The sequence below is a fragment of the Salarias fasciatus genome, chromosome 1 (assembly GCF_902148845.1).
Source record: "Salarias fasciatus chromosome 1, fSalaFa1.1, whole genome shotgun sequence".
NCBI lineage: Eukaryota > Metazoa > Chordata > Actinopteri > Blenniiformes > Blenniidae > Salarias > Salarias fasciatus.
Genome location: NC_043745.1, coordinates 30,420,241 through 30,441,434, shown reverse-complemented (window position 1 = coordinate 30,441,434; position 21,194 = coordinate 30,420,241). Strand labels below are relative to the sequence as shown.

Here is a 21,194-nt window from a genome sequence, read left to right as displayed (position 1 = left end):
ATGTCCCTTTGCAGCATTTGTCAGACTGTGGTCTGCAGTAACGTGAAAAAGTCATTAAATACATAAGTGCAGATACCAACAGACGGGATTGCGGATACGACATCTTAAAGGGCTGCAATAAATAAAAGGGTGCTGAACCTTGTAGCACATCTCAGCTCTTGTTCAAGCCAGTAGAGACATGCTGATTATAACTGTCAAGCAGAGGCTAAATGAATGCCTCCTTGGCTAATTCAGTATGCATAGAGACATTTAAAGCTAAAACAGAGATCTAAGAAGGACCTTTAAGATGCTGACTTCGTTGCAGCTCTATTCTGAACACTGGCGAAGAACAAAACAAGTGAAAAGAGGATAAGTGGACGACTTAATGACAAACACAGAGCAAAATTACAGCCTGCACCCGAGGCTGAAAAGATTTGTCAACATCCCTCTCCCAAAAATGCAGCTGTTCAACGTCTTACATACATATTCATAAGTATATTTTTGTGTACTTTTTAATTGAGGTAAATTAACATTGCTATGATTTATAATTGCACTACGCTCTTTGATTGAAATGTTTATTTCAGTGGATTGTTTATGTTGCCAAATTCTTCTAATTTTATGTTAAAGGGTTTTTTTTCTTTTCTTTTTAAGAAGATACCTAACAACAGACAATAATAGTCCAATGCAAACGGAGGCATAGGAATGTTTCTAGTAAATTATTAACTGTACCAGCATCATAAACATTATTAACCTTTAGAACATTTTAATGTATGCAATGTTGCGTTGTTATGCGCTAAATCATTTGCACGGCGTTGTGGAGGTGTTTGAAGGGGTAAAACTTCATGCCTCAGATCTCATTTCATTTCAGATCAGATTTCAAGTTGCCTCCTCAGAAAACAGGCTCTGCTGTGTTTTCTTAACAAGAGAATTACATTATGAGGAAAACAATATGCCATTGCCTTGCTGAAACTGTTTTGGATGATTACAGTCGTAAAATGAGCAGGCTCACACAACTCTGGAAATCTAATGTAAAAGGGGGAAAAAAATTTTTTTTGTATCTCATCGCGTTATCACCACACATCAAGAACATTGCTCGTGAGGTCCGAAGACCACAAGTAATAAAGCTGATGATTGATAATCAGTGAAGCTAAGGTTCATTATTCACCCCTCTCAACAGCCACCGCGCTATGTAACAAGCCCTTCGGTCCTTGTTTTGTAAATTCACAGTACATAGTTCTGGAGGTATCTCTGTGCCACTAAGGAAAGGTAATCAATACTTGAAGAAACTGTAGAATGAATCAGAATATGTAAAATATATAGGGATTTTTATTTGCTCATGCATGCAGAGGATTCTAAACAAATCATTGTTCTTCCTCACAAGGTTGAGAGGAGTAGTTTTCACAACATTTGCTGAAACCAAAACAAAAAGAATTTGTTCGATTTCAAATAAACGTCAGACGGCACCTCGTCTGATGACACACTGGGATGTGGACATTTGTTAAAAATTGATAGGTAACTTCAAAGCAGGCTTGCCGGTTGGAGAGGAAAAGAACAGCGTCTTTTCCCACTAAAAATAGATCCCAGATAAGGATGTCACACAGGTGACGGAGATAATGGTGTAATAATGATTGCATTCCTGACAAATGATGTGTGTCCAGGGAGATGTGGGTGTGTGTGTGTGTGTGTGTGTCGCGAGAATGCGTGCTTTGGCCTTTGTAAACTGGCAACAAGAGAAAAGGCCGGCAGACTAAATGGCTCAAGACCTGTCTTATCACCGCAAGAGTGTCATGTATCACTTTCTTCTGCCGCATTAGTTGCTTTCTCTCTGCAGACACGCATGCACACTATTGTATGACATTCTGCTTCTCACGGTGTTGTTAAAGGGTTCAGATCGCCCATTTTCTTCCTGTGGTGATTTTGCCAACTCTGTGGCTTTCCTCTGTTTCCATCTGCTGCAGCAGCCATATTGGACAACGACTGCTTCAAAACACAGAGGCTGAAAGAGGCTCCACGCCTTGTGGAATATTGACTGCACAGGTCGAAAGCAAGAGATTCAGAACGCAAAGACTTGAGTGACGCTATCTTAAAGTGAAGAAATACTATTTATTTCACATCATTGAATCAAATGAAATCAATGAGAAATCTCTACCACCAGCTGAGCAAGCAACAGGTCTGTCATCATGGTATGACTCGCTCACATACACACACACACATACACACACTCTCATTCACACGCTTAAACAGGTGCTCTAATGTTTCTAGATGAAGGCACATAAACCCATCGAAGGTCACAGTAAGGCAGATTCACAGCACTAAGGAGAAACCGGAGACCGTAAAAATTAGCAAAGGAACACGCCAGACTCTGAGCAGTCTGTCGTATTACAGAGTCTCTGTCGAGGACTGTCATGTCTTCCTCTGTCTGGAAGGAAGGGAACAGGTGAGAAAAGTTGAGGGTGGCTGAGAGTAGAGGGAAAAGATGTTCACGTCCAGGGCTGACACACATCCTACCCCTGTTTTCCATGTGACCTTTTCTTTTGCAGACAGGTAGAAAGAGTTTCTCCTTGTCATTAGAAAACTAGCAGCACTGAGAGTGAGAGAGTCCTTCCTTGCTCTTAATCCTTATTTTTCAGTAAAAGTTCTTTGATTTTTGATCTCCAGAGAAAGCCTTCAGACAGAACGCTTGTCAAAGGGAACAGGTGACAAGTCATGGATCAACATTCTCGTATGTCTTTAAAGACATACTGTCAAAAGTAAACAGTTTGGTATTCTTGTCTCGGTCAGACACGTTATCGTGGCAACACACGGTGCACCATCATTCTAAGACAGCAGCACTGCAAACTCTGAGAGGCGATTTTGCATCAATTAGAAACAGTAACACCATAATGTAAGTCACAGTTTGTTCAGTTGCCATTCGTCGCATGACTTCAGAAAACAAGACACCACAGAAAGGATCAATCTGTACACAGCAGCAGTAGCAGCAGCAGCACATACAGCAGCAGCAGCATCCTTTTGAATCACCAACAGACTGGATTTAATTAGTACACAAAACACTAGGTTGACTTAATACCCTGTATCCACCCATATACATTCTGGTGCAGAACAGTTTTGCTGTGCAGAGGTGCAACCGTTCTGAATCCCATTCTAAGTCGATATTCTTGTCCCTGAGTCTTCAAACCATACACGGACACTGCACATTAAGTCCTCACTCTGCTCCACGAACATCCACCTCCAGTCGCCTCTTATCATTAATAGACATTCAACTTGTAGGCATGGGTTAAAGGGAGCTTCAGCCAAGTTCTGTGTAGATCGATGAGCTGAAATACACACCCCGTGGCAGAAGGGCAGACAATATGACACAGCATCTGCCTCGCACTCACTCCCATCCACACGACAAACAGGTAGTCACATACGGTCGGGAGACACTCTGATCTAACGTTACACACACATTGAACACATACACAGCTTCGGTGTCACAGTTCGGTTGCTCCCGGAGCGATGTCCCAGTGGTGTGTCAGGGTCAGGTGAGTTGGTTGTGCAGGGCTGTGGCTCGTGTGTGTTTGCAGGTCTGCGAGTGTGTCCGTGTCCGTCTGAATGCCCGTGTGTTTCTGTGGACATTTTCGTTTGCGGGGACATCCATGGCTGTGTGAGACCCTGTGTTAAGTGAGGGCATACTCGAACGTCCCTTTCTCCAGCCCCTCAATGCCATCAGCCCAGTTGGAGGAGGGCATACTGCTGTAGGGGTCCAGCAGGATCCGAAAACACCTCACTATCAGCAGCCCCAGGAACACCAGTAGCATCCCCACAAAAGCAAACACTGTCTTCTGTTCCAGAGTCAGAGAGTGCGCCATCATGTCGTTTCCGCTCATGGCAGCAAGGGAGTGGTTGAAGTGGACGCTGCTCATGGTAAACCAGCATCTAGGTGCCTCATCTCTCCTCTGATAGGGTCAGGCATTTAGAAGCCCGCATGTTACCTGGACAGAGGTGAAATGATGGCTTCAGATTACTGCTAGTTTGTCTCTCGTGCAGAATAAATCCATTTCATATTTTTAGTATTTTCATAACAAGTGCATGCATTCCACAGCCTGAAATGAAATACAATGCACAACATACAGTTAGGTAAAATGAACAATTTGACATTTAAGCACTGAGCTGAATAAAGCATGAAATATTACAAGCATCCATAAATATATAGCATGTAGCTTGTTTTGAATGAGGTACCAAACAGATGTCCACCACTTCAATGTCTGTCTCACTCTGCACCTCTGAGAATTTTGCAGACGAATCGCAAACAGAAAACACGAAGAAAGATGTGAGAGACACTGCAAGGATACGGGTCTGTGAAAGCAAGCAACAACAGACAACATGCCTTTAAGTCTGGCTACAATTACAGTGTGCCGCAGTGCATAGCCGGCCGATGAGCGTAAGCAAAGCAGCAAGGCATGAATGAAATCTCATGAAGATGTGATGTTACATATGTTCAGCTGACGAGGAAGGGCTCTCTACCTGTTGCGTGTGAGCAGATGCCTGCCAGACAGTGTAATTCCGTCAGACCGTCAGAAAGCGACAGTAATTTGCCAAACATAATCGCAAAATTGGTGCGGTCACACAAGTGGAAGTCTGTTCCTGTCATTCTCGTCCTTCCAATTCTTCCATATGAACACAAGCAGCAGGTGGCTCGAGTGAGAGGATGGGAGGGAGGAGGGGGGCTTGGATGAGGGAGCGAAGATATATCCAGACAGCAACAGGGAAATGAACACAGAGAATTAGGAAAGACAGATGAGGTAGAAGGAAGTAGAACGATGAGGAGGACGCTGCACAAGTATGCATGGTCAGAGACAGAGAGAGAGAGAGAGAGGGGGTAGAGAGAGGGAGGGAGTGAGTGAGGTCGGTTTAAAAGAGAGAGACTGCATTGACAGATTCTCTAGTGAGGATGTCTTCGGAAGAAAACGCAGGCGTCTCACCATCATTATCGTGCCATCCTTACAGACCTGTTGCTGCGGTTTCTTGCAAACAACTCCTCCACCTTGAAGATCTCAGACATAGATCCGTTATTCCATCCATTGCTGGCATGTTGGATGTGCTCGGCTAACCGCTCATCTGAGCAGAAAGCTGGGGGTGAAGAGAAAAGCAAGGGAGAGGCTGGATCAACCTGTTATGTGTGTCTCTTCTGAGAGATACGGCTCCTGTCCTCATGCTCCTTTACTTGCTGCCTCCTGCTCATTATCATTCTATTTCTCTATCTCTCCCTCCAGAAGCACGCACGCTTGCTCCTGCTGCATGGCAACCACTTGTTAGTCTCACTCAGCTGCTCTGCTGCCTCAGTCATTCACAACATTGCCCCCTCCCTCTCTCACACAGCAACACCAGGATAGATGCAGCAGCATAAACAATCAATCTGCCTCTTCTGTTTCTTCTCTCTTCATTCGTTCTTGTCAAGCTCATTTGGATCTCTCAGAACGAATCCACCCAAATCTAACAGCAATATCAAGGCTCAGCCTGTAGGAGAAATGCTGCCTCTCACTGCTTCTGGCTTGTAAATGCTGCTGCAAAGGTATTTTTGGTACAGCACAGCATTATCCTCCAAGCCTGGTCTGATGATGTGTCTTTAATTGGTGCAGTTTGCTGGTCAAATTAAATTAGCTCTTTCTGCTTAAAGGCTGAGCAAAGCAAGCTGCTTGGACATGCTAAAAAGGCAGTTTTTTTTTTTTTTTTTTCCAAAATCACATTTTACAGAAGTCTATGGAAATCCAGAATAGAAGGAAAAACAAACAGCAGGTCATCTGATTATCCACTGTAAGACAATGCAGCAGTGAAGCGTCTGGCCATCTGTTGTTATGCAGTGCAAATTCATATCAGCAATGTAGTTTTTGTCACAGTGCTGCAGCGACTCGGATCTAAGGATAAGGCATTCCATGAGGGAGATGGTCATCACTGGTGTGTGATGCGCAATATTTCACAGTGCCTTTCCTCCCCCCTGTTGTAAACAGCTGAAAAAATTCCCCGAGAGAATATTTCTTTTCAAGTTTATGCCTCTGCAGTGTCTTCTGAGTGGTGCTTTTCTCGGGTCAGTAGCAATTCACAGCCTTCCTGTGACACTTGGCTATATTTGAGCAGAAATAAACTGTGTGGCGCAGCTCATGAATACATTCTGAAAGCACACTTCTCTTGCAGATATTCCAAATCAGATGTCGCGTTGCATTGATGGAGGAGTCTTTACACATTTCAAATGAAGTCTTTATTCTAAAAACTGTATGGCCAATAGCAAGGAAATCACAGCTAATGTGAATTATATCTTATTATTATTAAATCATTTGGGACACCTTGCTGTCAGAAAGATTTTATAAGTCCATTTTCTGAGAAAAAAATAACACAGATGATCAGTGTTCTCTTACATGTTGAAACCCATCCAACCAAGGTGTAAGCACATCTAACCAGCCGGTCTGAGCCAGTCCCAGCTGACTGCGTGTGAAGGCAGGGGAGACCCTGGACAGGACAGCATCCCATCGCAGGGCAAACACAGAGAGACAAACAATCGCACGGATTCACAGTTACACCAACGGGCAATTTCAGACGCAACAATTAACCTGCAACACGTGTTTTGGAATGTGAAAGGAAACTTGAGAAACTGGGGAAAGCAGAAAGATCCCCAAATCCAACAATGTGTTCCAATAGTGTCGTCCACTCAACCAGAGTGCAGCTCTACGAGTAATCTTCTTCAAAAATGACAGTCAAAATATCTGTTGATATTAAGATATAAGCCTTTACTTACAGGTGCCAACGAGTACCAGTCGGATCTGGACTCTCTTGGCTAAGAAAGAAGAGCATGCAGAGGCATGAACCCGTTGCCTAAATTAAATTAGAATATGATCCAGTGACCATAGGACTCGGGGGTAAAGATCATTCAGCTTTTATCTCTAACAGACAGTCAGGAGCTAAAGTGAACTATAAAACAGTGACTCCACCACCTGCTCTCACACGATCCCCTTTAATGTTAATGAACCCAGAACACACCCTTGTGTAATAACACAATCTCACAAGGACAAATGTAGGAAAATTACAAAGATGATAATACTTTATCAGGCTTCATCTTTAAACTCTAGCATTTACTAATTCTCTTTAAGAGAATGTGCAAAGACATACACGTTTCACTTTTGAAGTTTTGATGTATACGTTTCATTATCTGTAGTATTTGGATCATATATTGATTCTTAAATCAAATTTAAAAAAGGGGTTAATACGGGTGGGGGAGAGGATTAAAAGGTTTATATGAAATGAATTTATTCTATTAAATATAAGTAGTATAATATAATAAGTCACATAATAGTTCAAAGCTTTAATATTACTACATATGAAATCTACAAGAAGGGACATCTTATGAAATGATATTTTCAGACAGTCCGTGAATGAATGAGTCCATGAATGGTGCAGGAACTTTGGAAAATAGGGTATACTTTGATAACAGCAAGTCTTTATGGAAATTTACAATCAGTTTATTGACCTCATTTTATGTAGACAGAGTGATCTGTGTCCAACGTTATAGGTTACAGGTTAATCTCAATGCTTCGTTACAGGTCAACCTGATTCATGATAACAGCCAAAAGTCATTGCAGCCTGTCTTTTATTGCCCGCGTGCTGCAAAATGTTTATCGAAAGTTCCTGAGATCCTGTCCAGCATAGAGAGACAGATCAGAAATGTTAGCAACTAAAAATGAGATAAAAAATTAGAAAATTAGTCAGACACACTTTGAAATATCAAACCAAAAATCACTGAAGTTCTTTGTAAAGATACCAAAATTAAGATGCTGAGATAAACTGAGCACAGTCACGTGACTATAGGTTGATTTCTTTAGCATGTACAAAATAGATGTCAAATAAATTATTTCAACCATACCATGAATATAAATGATAAAGTTATGGTACTATATCCTGAAACTATGTGTGTGTGTGTGTGGGTGTGCGTGGGTGTGTATGCATGGATTATATGGTGATCAAAGTCATATTAGACATATCTGTCAATATTTATAACTAATGCCTTCAAAATGTGAAACGTACTGCTGACATGCGCTTGTTATTAAGTGGTTGAGCTGTTATCACTGCAAAACAAACAATAACCCCAGAACCAGAGAAATGTTACGAGTGACTCATAGTCTGGGTGAATTTTAATAGGCCCTGCAACCCAAACTTGGATCAATTACAAAAAGATTAAATTAATTTTCTGGCAAAAACTTTAATATTGACAGACTTCAAACACTTTTTAATCGACTGATTGACCAAACCAGGAAGCTTATCAGCTGCACACAGATCATCTTAAAAAATGAACAGGAAGCTTTGACAAGGAAATGAATGTGGGTTAATGTACACTTGAGTGTGTGCATGACTGTCTGGCCTATTTTCTTTTGTTTATACGAACAAAACAAACGCTCACCCAGACATATGGTGCCATGTTCCTTTAGCTGCAGCAAGAAGCAGGAAACACATCGACAGAGAAAAAAAAAAACAAAACAAACAAAAATCTACTTCATAAATTTAGGATAGGATGGTCATAATTTAGATCTCCCTGAAAAACAGGATGAAATGCCTAAGCAAATGAGAACACATGGCCACTTTGACATGTAGTTGAATAATACTGAGGATTTTCATTGTTGTGCTGTAGTGCCCCTACCCATCAAAAACATACTTTTGTGGTTAATTATGACTCTACAATTAGGTTAACATCTGGGAGTATCAGGACAAAGATTTCTGCTGAAGTTATGATTTTTAACAGTCAGATTAAAAGATGTTGCTCTAGTGATGTTAACCGCTCTGTCTCGCTAAGCAGACACTCCACAAATCTTGAGGCAGATTGTATGGAGACAATAAAATGATTCCTCTAGTCAAGTGAAAGTGCATCAATCAATACAGTTTCAGGAATAATGAATTGAGTTGGCTCTGTATTCTCATCAAACAGTCAGGACATTTATAGTCTAACACAGTGAGTGGGCTTCTGGAATACTGCAGGACTGAGGTATTATGGGTAGTACTTAATGAAATACAATATCTGTTGCACAGCTCCATTAGCATAGCAACATGTGTGGAGAGATAAGGACTTACTATCCTCAGTTGGTAGAGTTGTCATCCAGTGTTGCTTCTAGTCAATGTAGGAGACATAGAAGACACGAAACGTTCTGCACTCAATGGTGGCATGGCAGCAGTTTCCACGGGTCTCTGTGTGTGAATGGATTAATGTGATGAATATATTCCAATCCTGTTGAGATCGATCAAGCTTTAAAATGTGTGCGTGTGTTTTTTAAGTTTTTAAAAGTGTGATCCACACTAAGTTGGCTGGTTTTGTGTGTGTGTTTAATGGCAACGCACACATTAATATATAGTCTAAGTGTTAGCACATGTTTTACCACATTCTGTTCTATTCTATTCTATTCTATTCTATTCTATTCTTCTCTCCTGGGCTGCCTAGCAACAGCTCCCATATCTCGCGATAGCTGCGCGGGTCTCGCCTGCACATTTTGAACTGCGTAGCGAAGCGGCGTCTTTTCTCTTTGTGCAGACGAATCGCAACATGGAAGAAATTGTGAGTCTCGACCCGGAGCCGAAAGAGATAGAAGACCCCATCGAGTCCCTGAATCCAGAACTTGACGAGACCTCTCAAGAAACACCGAACGGAGTGAAAACGTGGGTGGAGATTTTCTCGTTCCTCCGTTCATTCCCTTGTGCAGCTGTTAGCTAGTTGAGCTAAAATGGAGTCGTGGCTGCTCGGTGCAGCAGCGGGTATTGTTAGCCGAGCAGCATGTTCCCCCTGTGAGGACAAAGAAAATGTTCGCCCAATAAATGACCGATATTTTGGAAATTGTATCACGAAAGGCTTGCTGTGAAACTTTCCACCCAAAATAATGAATCTGTTGGTCTTAATTAAATAAAGACGATTAAGCTTCATTGAGTGCTAATCTCGTATGCGTGTTAGCCAAAGCTAACGGCGGTCTGAATTTAATCTTCAATCGTTTTAGGTCCGTATTTTTTAAATGGGTTAGGTGAATCTACTGCATAAGCCATGTTTTATTTTCTTTTGCAAGTATTTTGCCTATTGCAGTGGTATTCTGTTTGAGTCGTCGTGTGTGCTAAGCTAACAATAGCGTTAGCTCGTAATGACTCCGCGAAGCTGCATCTTTAAGTAGCCTCATGAACTCCTGGCAGCTGCGCTCAAAATCTGCCCAGAACGTTTCTAATCGGAAACTATAAAACCTACCAACAATTTAAATACATCCAGTAACGCAAATATTACTGTTTATATGATTTAAATATGTGCATATTGAAATATCTCAAATGCATTTCTTCAGAAATGTACATTCTGATAGGCCGAGAACCACTCCTCTCATCTGATGTCGCTTTAGTATTGAATTAGGCAACAAATGAAAAGCACCGTGTCTGTACATTACTCTAAATAATACTGCTCCAGTAATTCCAAACGAGAGTAGGATTGCTGTGCAATTTTTTAATTCATTTGTCGTGTGTGTTTGTGTTCAGGTAATGATACAAATGTAGAACTGCACATTGGTTATCCATTTTAAATACGTAAGATGATTTCGTAATTGCTCACAGCAGTTGTTAAGTGGATTTATCCTTTTATTGTTATCAATTTTGAAAAATGTACAGCCAGGAATATTATTTGTTTATAGTGTTGATGAGAAAGTGTCAAGATTCAATCATGTTTGATCACTCTGGACTAAAGCCGGTTGCATGATGGGATCCATCAACTGTGTTTTTAATTTAAATTAATAATTAATCACATTGAGTTAAATTTCCTATGTGTTTATTAGGGCTGCACGATATTGGAAAAAACTGACATTGCGATTTTTTGGGGGCTTGCGATATATTGCGATATATATTGCGATATTAAAAATAGAAGAATTTTCACCAGATGACCTGAATAGCTCTATTTGGGGAGATGGCCACTTGAGAGAAATACGTGGTGTTTCATACCGCTTGTCAAGCGTTCGGATCATTTTTTAAAATCCCTCTTTAACGATCCACGGTGTTCAATGGCACCATGTCTTTCGCTAGGTAAAAAGTTATTGCATCCATGATTTGGAGTTCCTATCATACGGTGTTATGCCGGCGAAGGCTTCTGTAATTGTTTTTTGAGAAGATGAAGTTTCACCTGGGGTCTTGTGATGGCGTTTCAAATGGTCCAACAGGTTTGACGTATTACCTCGTGTTGAGGCAACCACGACGAGGCGCTGTCGGCCGAGGACATTTTTTTGTTCTGTATCGTCTTTTTTTATAGCCGAAATACATCCAAATTTCACATGTTGACCTTCTTTTGGGGACTAAATCCTTCGTCGTTTCCTCCTGCATGTCGCCTGTGTTCAGAGTGTAGTTCCCCCCCCCCTGCTGTGGAGGAGGGAGGGGGGCCGGTGAGTACCGAGCAGGAGGGAGGGAGAGAGCGGCTATGCGGAGCATGGAGCAGCTTGCTGCTTTTACGAAGCAAAACAAAAGTTAAAAATAATAATAATAATAATAAAAATATTGCACCTCCTGCGATGTGACTATTGCACATGCACACATTGCGATGGCGATGTTCAAACGATATATTGTGCAGGCCTAGTGTTTATTGCTACTTAAGACACCAATCATTTGAGTTGACAACAGCAACGAAAAGCTGTTTTGCATTGAAAAATAATTGACAGACTCAGTCTAGTTGCTTTTCCCACAAATGCATATTCCTAACAATTGTGGAACCTTGTTGGAAAAAGTTAGGGATGCACACATCTAGTAATTACTGCCTGCTTGGTAGTCTGAACTGGATCCAGTAGGTGAAGTGTTTTATCCCTATCAAAGGTGGTACAACATCATCAGACACCACTCCCAACACCACAGCAATTTTACAACCCTGCTAAGTATATTTGAAAATAATCTTGCCGAAACAAAGAAGTTAAATTATACAAAGTCCCATGTAGACTGGAGCAACATACAACAACATCAACCAAAGCATTGCATATTAACTTACACCAAACAGCAGCTGTAGCTAGTGGTGCTGTTGAACTACACTTGGGAAGTTTGACAGGTTTTTGCCAATTAATCTGTCTTTCCAACTTAGTGCAAGATAAAGCCTTCAGGGAGATAGTTTTTATATGTTGAATCTCAATACACAAATGTACCAGATGCACTGTGTTTTATGTGGATTTGGCTGACCTCTGACCTGCAGCTCTGTGTATTTTGCAGAGATGCTGAGGAAAACGCCTCAAAAGAAAATCACGATGGCAAGGATAAGTCCATTCTGAACAGAAGAACAAACCGTTTCCATCCCTACAAGGACAAACATGGTGGTGAAAAGAAGGTTGCCCAAAGGAACCGGGTGTTCATCAGCAACATCCCGTACGATATGAAGTGGCAGGCCATTAAAGACCTGATGCGTGAGAAAGGTAAAGTTCCCAGCGATGGGGACGGTGCTCTCTCTTCTTTCTATGGCTTCAGCTGATTAGAAGTTGCTGACCTGTTTCTGTTTGTTACCAGATGGAGCATCCAGCTTCTAGCAGTAGTCTATTAGTTAGTAGCTTTCTGTGGATGTACTTATTACAGACACCAAGGAACCAATGTAGTGTGATATTCTTTTTAGGTCATTGGAGTTTTAATAAAATAAACATTGGATGGACATTAATTTAGTTTGGGCTGATATGTGAGTAAAGGAAGACGAACTTAGTTACATTGTCACTTGTTTTATGGCATTGTCAGCTCCAAAATGTAACCTCAAACCTGTCGTAGAACTTGATTGTTGAATGTTTCTGTTGCATCTGTTGCCAGGTGTATCTTGATCATACGAATGAAATTATCTTTGTAATGTTTTAACTTTTGAATCATGGAGGCCTAAAGAAGCCTGGCCAGTTTCACACTTTCACTTTGCCATGAATGGAACCTGTTGACAAACTGATCATGTTGAAGTGTTTTGAATTTCCCAGGTTTAATGTAGCTGTGTTTTTCTCTTTGGCCTTGGCCTTTGGGTGTCTCAGTCACTGCCCAGAATGGCATGGTGTTGTCTGGTGGGATGTTGGTCTGGGCTGACTGTTGACCATTAATGGGACATCTCCATCTGTAGCGGCATTGCCAAGGCCAACGGCGACTTGACGACTTGGTGACTTAAATTCCTTTTGTTCTTTTGGTATTTTTTCCTTTGTATGTCTCATGTAGTTGGTGAGGTTACATACGTGGAGCTCTTTAAGGATGCAGAAGGAAAGTCAAGGGTAAGTGATGTGGCAAACTTGCTGCACGAGGTTTTAAACGCCCTCAGCAGGCTCTTGTTAAACTATTGCTCTGTTAGGCTCTGATCATTTGGGTCTACTATACTGGAGATACTGTAGGTTGTGTTTAGAGCCTGATAGATGGCTAATGATTGATACTCACTTTGAAAGGGAGATGTCCTGTTGAATTTCTTTGGGAAAAGTAGCCCAATGAACCCATCTAAGAGTACACTTTTGCTTTTGTTGTTGTCATTTCAATTGGTTAAACAGTTTGCTTGTTTTCCAACGTGAAATGTGGGTTGTGTGATTTGTCTTATTTGACCCTCATGTCTCAAAATCCTTTTTTAATATTCCTGTCATCTGGCACAGCTTTCATTTCTATGGGACAAAACAATCTTTGAACTCCTGTAATGTTTTATTAATGCTTCTTTTTTTTCCTTTCTTTTTTATGGTATTTCTATTTTATGGCAAAAGGAACTCTTAACTTTAATGTAAACCATACTCATTTTCTCTGAAAGTCGAGATTAATGAAACCTAAACCATGTACATTTGAAATGGCAATTTTTATTCACTATGTTCATAATTGTGTTCAGTTCAATTTACAATGCATAGGAACCTGTTAGTGTCAAATGTGTTAACTTGAACTTTTATATTCAAATAGAGCCAGCATTGCTTGCATTGCATTTAATTGTGTATAAAACATTGTTTGGTGTCTGTTGTAGAATGTAACACAACCTTAAACCTGCTGACTCCAGTCAGTGGGCACAAGCATACTTAGTAGTCTAATGTAGAAGCATGTTGACACATTGTATTTCTGATTTATTTTGATTTTAACTGCTTTTTGTTCACTCCCTGTGTGGTTACCTGGACCCCCGTGATGTCCCCCTGCTTAGGGTTGTGGGTAAGTAACGACTTTGCTGTCACAAGTGAGGAGTCATGTTTCCTTTTTGTGACGCTGGTGGCTGAACTCACCTGCTCCTTCTCTCTGTGTCGACAGTGTGGTGGAGTTCAAAGATGAGGAGTTTGTGAAGAAAGCTGTGTTAACTATGAATAAGCACGATCTGAGTGGAAGGCCACTTAACATCAAGGAGGTAAACATCAGCCGTGTTGAATTAGACACAGGCACTTTGGGTTTTTATTACTTTCATTACATATTTTCCCAGATGATGATCATGTCAATTAAAATGTTATAGTCAGTGTCAATATAAATATACGAAGCACTTGTTTTGATTCTTTAAAATTCAGAATCGTATAGATTTTTTGCCGACACCGTTTATCAGAACCTAACCCGAGTGTTTTCTTTTCTTGAGGACCCTGATGGTGAACATGCTCGCCGTGTGCTGCAGCGCATGGGAGGTCAGCAGGGGGGCCGTGGGCAGGACATGGGCCCCGGCGCCATGAACATCCCCCCCTCCATCGCCAACAACCCAAACATCCCCCCTGAAGTGATCCACGGGCTGCAGGCCGGGCGGCTGGGAAACACCGTGTTTGTGGCTAACGTGAGGACATTTTTAATATAATGCTTTCCAGAGCTGGCCTTTAAAGACTGCCTGCATTTAACTCATGGCAGCGTCTGTTTTGTTCCACAGTTGGATTTCAAGGTTGGCTGGAAGAAGCTGAAGGAGGTGTTCAGCATGGCTGGAGTGGTGAAACGGGCCGACGTTAAAGAGGACAAAGATGGAAAGAGCCGTGGAATGGGAACAGTGACTTTTGAGCAGCCGCTGGAAGCTGTCCAGGCCATATGTATCCTTCCAGGCTGAACACACACGTTTCTAAGTAAAAAAGAAAAACTTGACAGTTATGCTGTTGCATTCTCCTTGACTCTGTATTTCAGCCATGTTCAATGGTCAGATGCTGTTTGACAGACAAATGCATGTTAAAATGGTGAGTTGTTCGTTAAAATCTGTTGTCAGTTCTAGAAGAGTGTGGAAATACTGAACTAACAGCACTTCATTGTTTGGTCTTACAGGATGAGAAGTCTCTCCCACCTGATGATTTCCGTCAAATCGAAAAAACTCCTCAGTTACCACGTGAGTTAAAGATTAATCTCTTTATCCATCTTGACAAAGTGGCATGCTTTGTGATCTGGATGTTGAGGATCTCTTAACAGCTACAGGCATTAATGTTCTCCTTCTCCTACTGTGCAGCAGGAATATTGGTTTGATTTTGTCTTACCCCTGTGAGGGTTGCTGCTTAACTGTTAATGCACAACTTCCTTCAACTCAAGTGATTGTATATTAACCAGCACTGAATGGCTGCTGCTATTAGCGGCGCTACCGAGCCATGCTCAGGTTAATTTGACATTGTTTAATCTCGGGTCCCAGCCAAAGTGAGAAGATAACATTGTTCTGTTTTGGGTTTTTCCCCCAAGTTGACAGGAGATTTTCTGAAATTTAAGACTCAACCGCACCTACAGATTTGAACTTTTCCGTGGACTTAACAAGATGACACACGGCTGAATAATTACCATCTGTTGTACCCGATGGCAGTGTCGGTGTGGCTTCAGTGTTAAGTATTCTGCAAGCAGTTCTTGTATTCCTGAGCATTGGTGCATTGCAGATGCAGTAAAGGATCATTTATAGATATCCCCAATTTGTTTATTATTAAACAACTTCAGTAACCTAAATTCATTGTGTGTGTATCAAACACCTGTGCTGCAGGCACTATTCTATCACGTCATAAGGTTTTATTTTTCTTTTATTTGTTGTGTAGGTGGTCTGGGCGGTATTGGCATGGGTCTGGGACCTGGCGGCCAGCCTATAAATGCGAACCGTCTGAGCGGTGGAGGCGGCGGTGGCGGCAGCATGGGCTCCATGGGACCCGGAGGTCGGTAACCTTTCAAATATATTCAGCACATTTATTGCTTAACATATTCCCTCAATGCTGTCGACGGCACATTACACACTGCTGCTCAGCAGTAAACTTCTGCAAGAAAGAAAGCTGTTTTTTTTTTCCCATTGATTTCCAGTCACTGATCAACACATGATCACCTAATGACAGTATTGATTGAATGTCCCAGTTTTGTAACAAAGTTAATGAGAAAGCTTTGAGTGATTTTCCAGCTCACGTTGTCTCTGTGGCTGTAAAGATTTTTACTGAATACAATCAAGACGTTCTCCTATCACATGAATGTTTCACTAACTTAAAATCTGTTTTGATTACCTTCAAATCAAACGTCGGCGGAGATGTGTGGGTGTATTTTAATGCTCTGCTGCGGTCTCTCTTCTGTCCTAGGAATGGATGTTTCAAGTTTCGGTGGCATGAACAGAGTCGGAGGAGGTGAGGTTCTTCCTTTAGGTATTCTCAGTAACGGAATGCTGGTTGAGGAGGCGGTGTTGTTGAACCTCTGCTGCTTGTGACGATAGGGATGAGTGGTGGCGGGAGCTTTGGAGGAATGGAGAGCATGGGCAACATGGGAGGCTTTGGGAGAGACATGGCCCCAGTTAGCAGAATGGGAGGTAGTTTGAGTGCTTTCATTTCCAGAGCGGAATGTTAAGTGTAAATATCAGACCATAACATCTGCTTGTTGGCTGCTGTCTAAGCTGTTTTTTTTTTTTGTTTTTTTTTTTCTTCCCTCCTTGTTTTGAGATATGTTTCGGTCAGGAATGGGAGGAATGGACCGTGACTTTGGCCACAGTGACCTTGGGATGAATCGGGGATTTGGGGACTCTTTCAGAGGAATGGGTGAGTGTTTGCATGCAGATACCCAGAATTCCTCAGGAGATTTTAGCGAGTTCTCTCCATGCACACAACGTTGGAGTTATATTGGGCTTTGCTGTTTTGTTTGACATTGTTACACTATGATTTAAAGGTCACATATTATGCCCTTTTTTTCCAACAGCCATTGCAGCCCTGGATGTCATCATGAAATGTTAGTAACATATTTTGTGCCCAAACACCAAAGGATAAATCTTAACGGCATCATTTTCATAACATAACGAGCCTCTCTAGGTCGCCTCGTGCATGTCTTCTTCAGTGCACATCTGCAAACTGCTTGCCACACCCTCCTCCGTCCCGATGCAAGGAAAGCTCTCTCCAATGGCAACCGGCATGTTTCTGTATAAGAGAAAAGCTGCAGACTACAAACAATGATGCTGCACTACACAAGGGAAACCCAGATGCAGAACTGAGATCTTCATAAGTTGTTGTAACATGACTGCTGTATACAAGTGTTCATGACAGGCCGAAGTCCAACTGACAGAGTGATCACACATCTGCTAATCAGCCTCAAGCTATGTGTCAGGCTGCTGTTTAAACTGAGATCTGGACAAAGTAGTTAATCAAAACTTCACCTCTGTTCAGCCAAAGACTAGAGGATATGCCTGTAAGCATTTTTTATTTTTTTATTTTTTTATTTTTTTTTGCTGCAGGGATGTTTGAAATTCAGAACATTAATTCAGATTTGGGGTTTCCACTCAGAGGCTGGGAACCTGTTTAAAGAAAAACCTGTTGGTCAGCACAACTCAAACCGCATTCCCCCCTCCCCAGACTTGACATTTGCAGTACAAAGAAAGTACAAAACACAGAACTCTTGCCTCTGGTTTGTGGATTGAGATGATCAAGGAGGAGGGTGAAATGCAAGTAGTCCAGGCTGGTTGTGTACCAGCCGGGCAGTTTTCTGAACAGCCTAAGTTTCCTCTTAGCCAGCTCACCAGGACTCTCATTCTGTGATATGTTCAAGCTATAGAGCCAAGACGCAAGCCAAATCCAGCATTATACATCTGTAAAGATGTGGCTTCTCCATAACGAACCCTTTATTCTAATTCACATCAACTTGCTCTTGTCTCCTGTAGGTGGAGGTTTTGGAGGCGGCATGAGCAGCACTGGCATGGGGCACCTGGCGACGGGATTAGGTACAGCAAACATTCAACTCGCAGGCTTTGTTTTCCCTAATATAGTCTTGTCTTGTTGAATTTGACAAATGACAGTCTATTCAAATATATGGAATATCCAGCTTGTACCAACGTGGAATTCTTTTGATGAGTCATTTCAGTGTTTGACAGAATGTGCAGTGAGTGGCTCAGCTCATGTTTTCATATGCTTTAATTTAAGATATCAAGCAGTTTACTAGTTTTCAACAAGTGAATGTTTCATGCTTGTGATTTCACGGTTGAGCTGTGGAGGCCCTGGGAGGCTCGGCAACACCCCGTCTGTGGCCACAAAGCTCGATTTCTGTGTTTTCTGGTAGTTTGATGCTTCTAGTGTGGAGTTGTATGGATATGATTAATGGGGTAGGAGTCCCCTCTAGTGGCTCATCAGATCACATCTTATCCTTGAGTGTGTGTGTGGTGCGGGTGTCCTGGTCCTGGATGCTTGGTTGCAGTGAAGCGGGTATCAAGCCAAGTTGACCTGCCTCCTCTGGAGTTCAGGAGTGATGGTTATGAGAAAGCATTCTGCTGCGACAGGAGCACTGATGGATGTACAATCATGAGCACTGCGGGTATTTGAGTTACAGCTACATGATATTTTGCTGCAGTTGTCTCTCACACACACACGCGCTGCAGTTCAGTTATTTCTCAAAGTGATGAATTCACCAACACGCAGACAGTTGGAGAACTCGTGTTGGAGACTTCAGCTGAGTAGTTCTGACAAATGACATGAATAATGCGACTCCGATGAAACTGTGACTCCTCGTCATGCGGTGTTTATAGAGATGTCTCATACATTTAATATCAGCTGAGAGTGCAGTTTGGTGCTTTTAAGCTCTTGCTCTATTCTCACTGATGTTTTTACAGACTGTCAAAATAGACAGAACGGTCTTAAAAAGAAATCCAATGTCTGGCAGAAGATGAGCGCCGGCTGCAGAACGCTTCATACCAAGAACAGCCAAGTTCAACGTTGGCAGGCTGCCGCATTCCTCAGTGACAGCTGGGCAATGGAACTTTTTTTTTTTTTTTTTAATCAGGTGGAAGTGATGGTCATTGAAGCTGCCACCTCAATGTTCAGCATATTGATCTTTTTTAATGATACAGGAGGAACTACAGCATCATCTCAGCATTGCCATGCCTTTTTGCAGTTATTTGTTCGTTGTAAAGGTTGGTGTGTGTAACGGTGACCATTGTAGCCTGAAGTAGGAATTTATGTCCATGCTGGTTTGTTCCGTCTCTTTTGCAGTTACTGTAGTTATAACACATTTATTTTCCAGATAACTGCTGCTTAAATCTGTATTTACAGTTCTTTGGTTTGCACTCGGGCTGCACAATAAGTTTGTCATTGCATCAGGTTTTGGCAAAAGACTCAACTGTGCATTCATGCTCTGCATGTCAACATAGAACGTTATCGATAGATGGAACTCGATTCATCCAACCTGGTGCTCACAGGATCGAAATCAGGCACAGGAATCCAGAAGAGACCGAAATCGTACAGATCAATTGTTTCAATTTCAAGTTTCCTCAGTGTAGTCACATTGCTCCCGTTATTTATTTATTTATTTTTTGCCTCCTCGCAGTCACCGTAGTGACTCGCCTGTGATCTCTTCTTGTGAATCGCTGGCACCATTAGCTTGAAAACCTCATTGTCTCTGCCAGAAGAGGTGATTGAGTACAAGAGGCTTTTACATCGCCATAACTCTTGCTGACTGTTTTATAAGGAGTTTGTTTGGCGGTGTCGACTACATACTCGCTCACCTGTGAACTTCCTGCAGCAATGGGAAAGTGACACTTCACCCGTAATACTCGTTTAAGATGGAATCGAGCATTCAGAGTCTATTCACACTACAATAGCATGTCCTTGAATTAGTGTCATAAAAATCTACCGTCTTATTTCCATGTTGTGTTCTCCTGTAGTCGGTGAAGCTGCTAGATTCTAAGCATAAAAACATTCAAGGGATCAGGTTTAGAAGGTATTGACGTAATGGAGTTAAGTTAAATTCTCTCTTTGGTCATTTCCAGGTGGAGGGATGGGCAATATGTCCATGGACCGAATGGGCTCCAACTTTGACCGTTTGGGGATGTCGGGGATGGACATGAACCGCGGCTTTGGGGGGTTTGGAGGTGGCGGAGCGAGCCACATGGGAGGAGGGATGTCTGACAGAAGCGCCGCATCCAAAGGTGGCTGCGTGATATTCGTGCGAAATGTAAGTGTGCCAAGGCTACTCAAGTAAATGCTGGTTTGGAAGGTTTTAATTCATAGGAACCACTTTTTGGATTGTAGTTTGATAGATTTTCACACACTGATGCTGGTGCGTGTAGAATATTAACCGGTTCTTTTTGTGTTGCAGCTGTCCTATGATCTGACCTGGCAAAAGCTGAAGGAGAAGTTCAGCCATTGTGGTATGTCTTCTCAAGACTTTTGATTCGGTTCTTCTGTTCTGGTTGGAATTGACAGGATGGGATCACTCTGTGGACGAACTCTCATTTTACTGCTCGCATCATGATCCTCACTGACAAATCTAACAGCCGTTGCTACACGTGCTGACCAGGAGCCGCTTGTCGCCCGCTACAGGTCAGGTGATGTACGCAGAAATCAAGATGGAGAACGGGAGGTCAAAGGGATGCGGCACGGTGAGGTTCGACTCCGCCGAGAGCGCCGAGAAAGCCTGCAGGATGATGAACGGAACCAAAATCAACGGCCGGGAGGTGGACGTCCGCATCGATCGCAACGCTTAAGAGCTTTTTTTTTTTTTTTTTTTTTGTAGAAGTTAAGCTAACACACTTACACATTCAGCCCCCTTACAAATTATCTTTTTGTTTTGTTTTAAAAACACACATTCTTCATATCTTCATGTGCCCTTGGTTGACCCTTTTCGTTTTTTTGTTGATACATGAACTATGTAGCTGTTTTATCTTTGTTTTGTAAACCCTTTATAATTTGTCGGGCAGTGTATTTGAATAAACTTTTTAATTTTTAAACATGGTCTCTCTTCTTCTGCTGCTGTGTAAACAGGCCGCTGATGTGTTGACCTGCTGTGGGAAGTTGTGATGTTGGCCAATAATCACAAAAGCTGAACTGTTGACCTTTTCAGGATGTCATACACCCCTTCCTCTA

The 21,194-nt window shown here is 42.0% G+C and overlaps 2 protein-coding genes across 11 annotated transcripts; one reads left to right on the top strand and one right to left on the bottom strand.

Annotated features, from left to right (window-relative positions):
• Positions 1 to 2,630: 2,630 nt before the first annotated feature.
• Positions 2,631 to 5,279, bottom strand: ctxn2 (cortexin 2). 3 transcript variants are annotated; one of them, XM_030089596.1, is made up of 2 exons: positions 4,941 to 5,279; positions 2,631 to 3,950 (listed from the first exon to the last, which is right to left on the bottom strand). In XM_030089596.1, the coding sequence occupies exon 2, from the start codon at positions 3,879 to 3,881 to the stop codon at positions 3,636 to 3,638; it is 246 nt and encodes an 81-aa protein (XP_029945456.1). In that variant the 5' UTR covers positions 3,882 to 3,950; positions 4,941 to 5,279; the 3' UTR covers positions 2,631 to 3,635. The 3 variants fall into 3 exon arrangements, with proteins under 3 accessions (XP_029945456.1, XP_029945464.1, XP_029945472.1); XM_030089604.1 differs by lacking the exon at positions 4,941 to 5,279 and adding an exon at positions 4,240 to 4,847; XM_030089612.1 differs by lacking the exon at positions 4,941 to 5,279 and adding an exon at positions 4,483 to 4,847.
• A 4,192-nt stretch (positions 5,280 to 9,471) lies between these two features.
• On the top strand, positions 9,472 to 21,058 carry myef2 (myelin expression factor 2). Of its 8 annotated transcripts, none has more exons than XM_030089664.1 (18): positions 9,472 to 9,648; positions 12,196 to 12,395; positions 13,159 to 13,211; positions 14,102 to 14,109; positions 14,206 to 14,299; positions 14,519 to 14,707; positions 14,798 to 14,951; positions 15,043 to 15,092; positions 15,178 to 15,238; positions 15,921 to 16,034; positions 16,443 to 16,487; positions 16,574 to 16,666; positions 16,812 to 16,892; positions 17,050 to 17,079; positions 18,002 to 18,061; positions 20,099 to 20,283; positions 20,428 to 20,479; positions 20,652 to 21,058. In XM_030089664.1, exons 1-18 carry the CDS (start codon positions 9,536 to 9,538, stop codon positions 20,813 to 20,815), a joined length of 1,746 nt encoding a protein of 581 aa, XP_029945524.1. In that variant the 5' UTR covers positions 9,472 to 9,535; the 3' UTR covers positions 20,816 to 21,058. The 8 variants fall into 8 exon arrangements, with proteins under 8 accessions (XP_029945524.1, XP_029945557.1, XP_029945548.1 ...); XM_030089655.1 differs by having other exon boundaries at positions 9,473 to 9,648; positions 16,797 to 16,892; XM_030089697.1 differs by lacking the exon at positions 16,574 to 16,666.
• Positions 21,059 to 21,194: the final 136 nt, after the last annotated feature.

Excerpts from the sequence above, each read along its gene's own strand:
- myef2 (XM_030089655.1), top strand. The coding sequence starts at position 9,536 with ATGGAAGAAATTGTGAGTCTCGACCCGGAGCCGAAAGAGATAGAAGAC. Across the intron at positions 12,396-13,158 it reads AGACCTGATGCGTGAGAAAG|TTGGTGAGGTTACATACGTG; the intron begins GTAAAGTTCCCA and ends TGTCTCATGTAG. Across the intron at positions 16,893-17,049 it reads GGACTCTTTCAGAGGAATGG|CCATTGCAGCCCTGGATGTC; the intron begins GTGAGTGTTTGC and ends TTTTTCCAACAG.
- ctxn2 (XM_030089596.1), bottom strand. The coding sequence starts at position 3,881 with ATGAGCAGCGTCCACTTCAACCACTCCCTTGCTGCCATGAGCGGAAAC.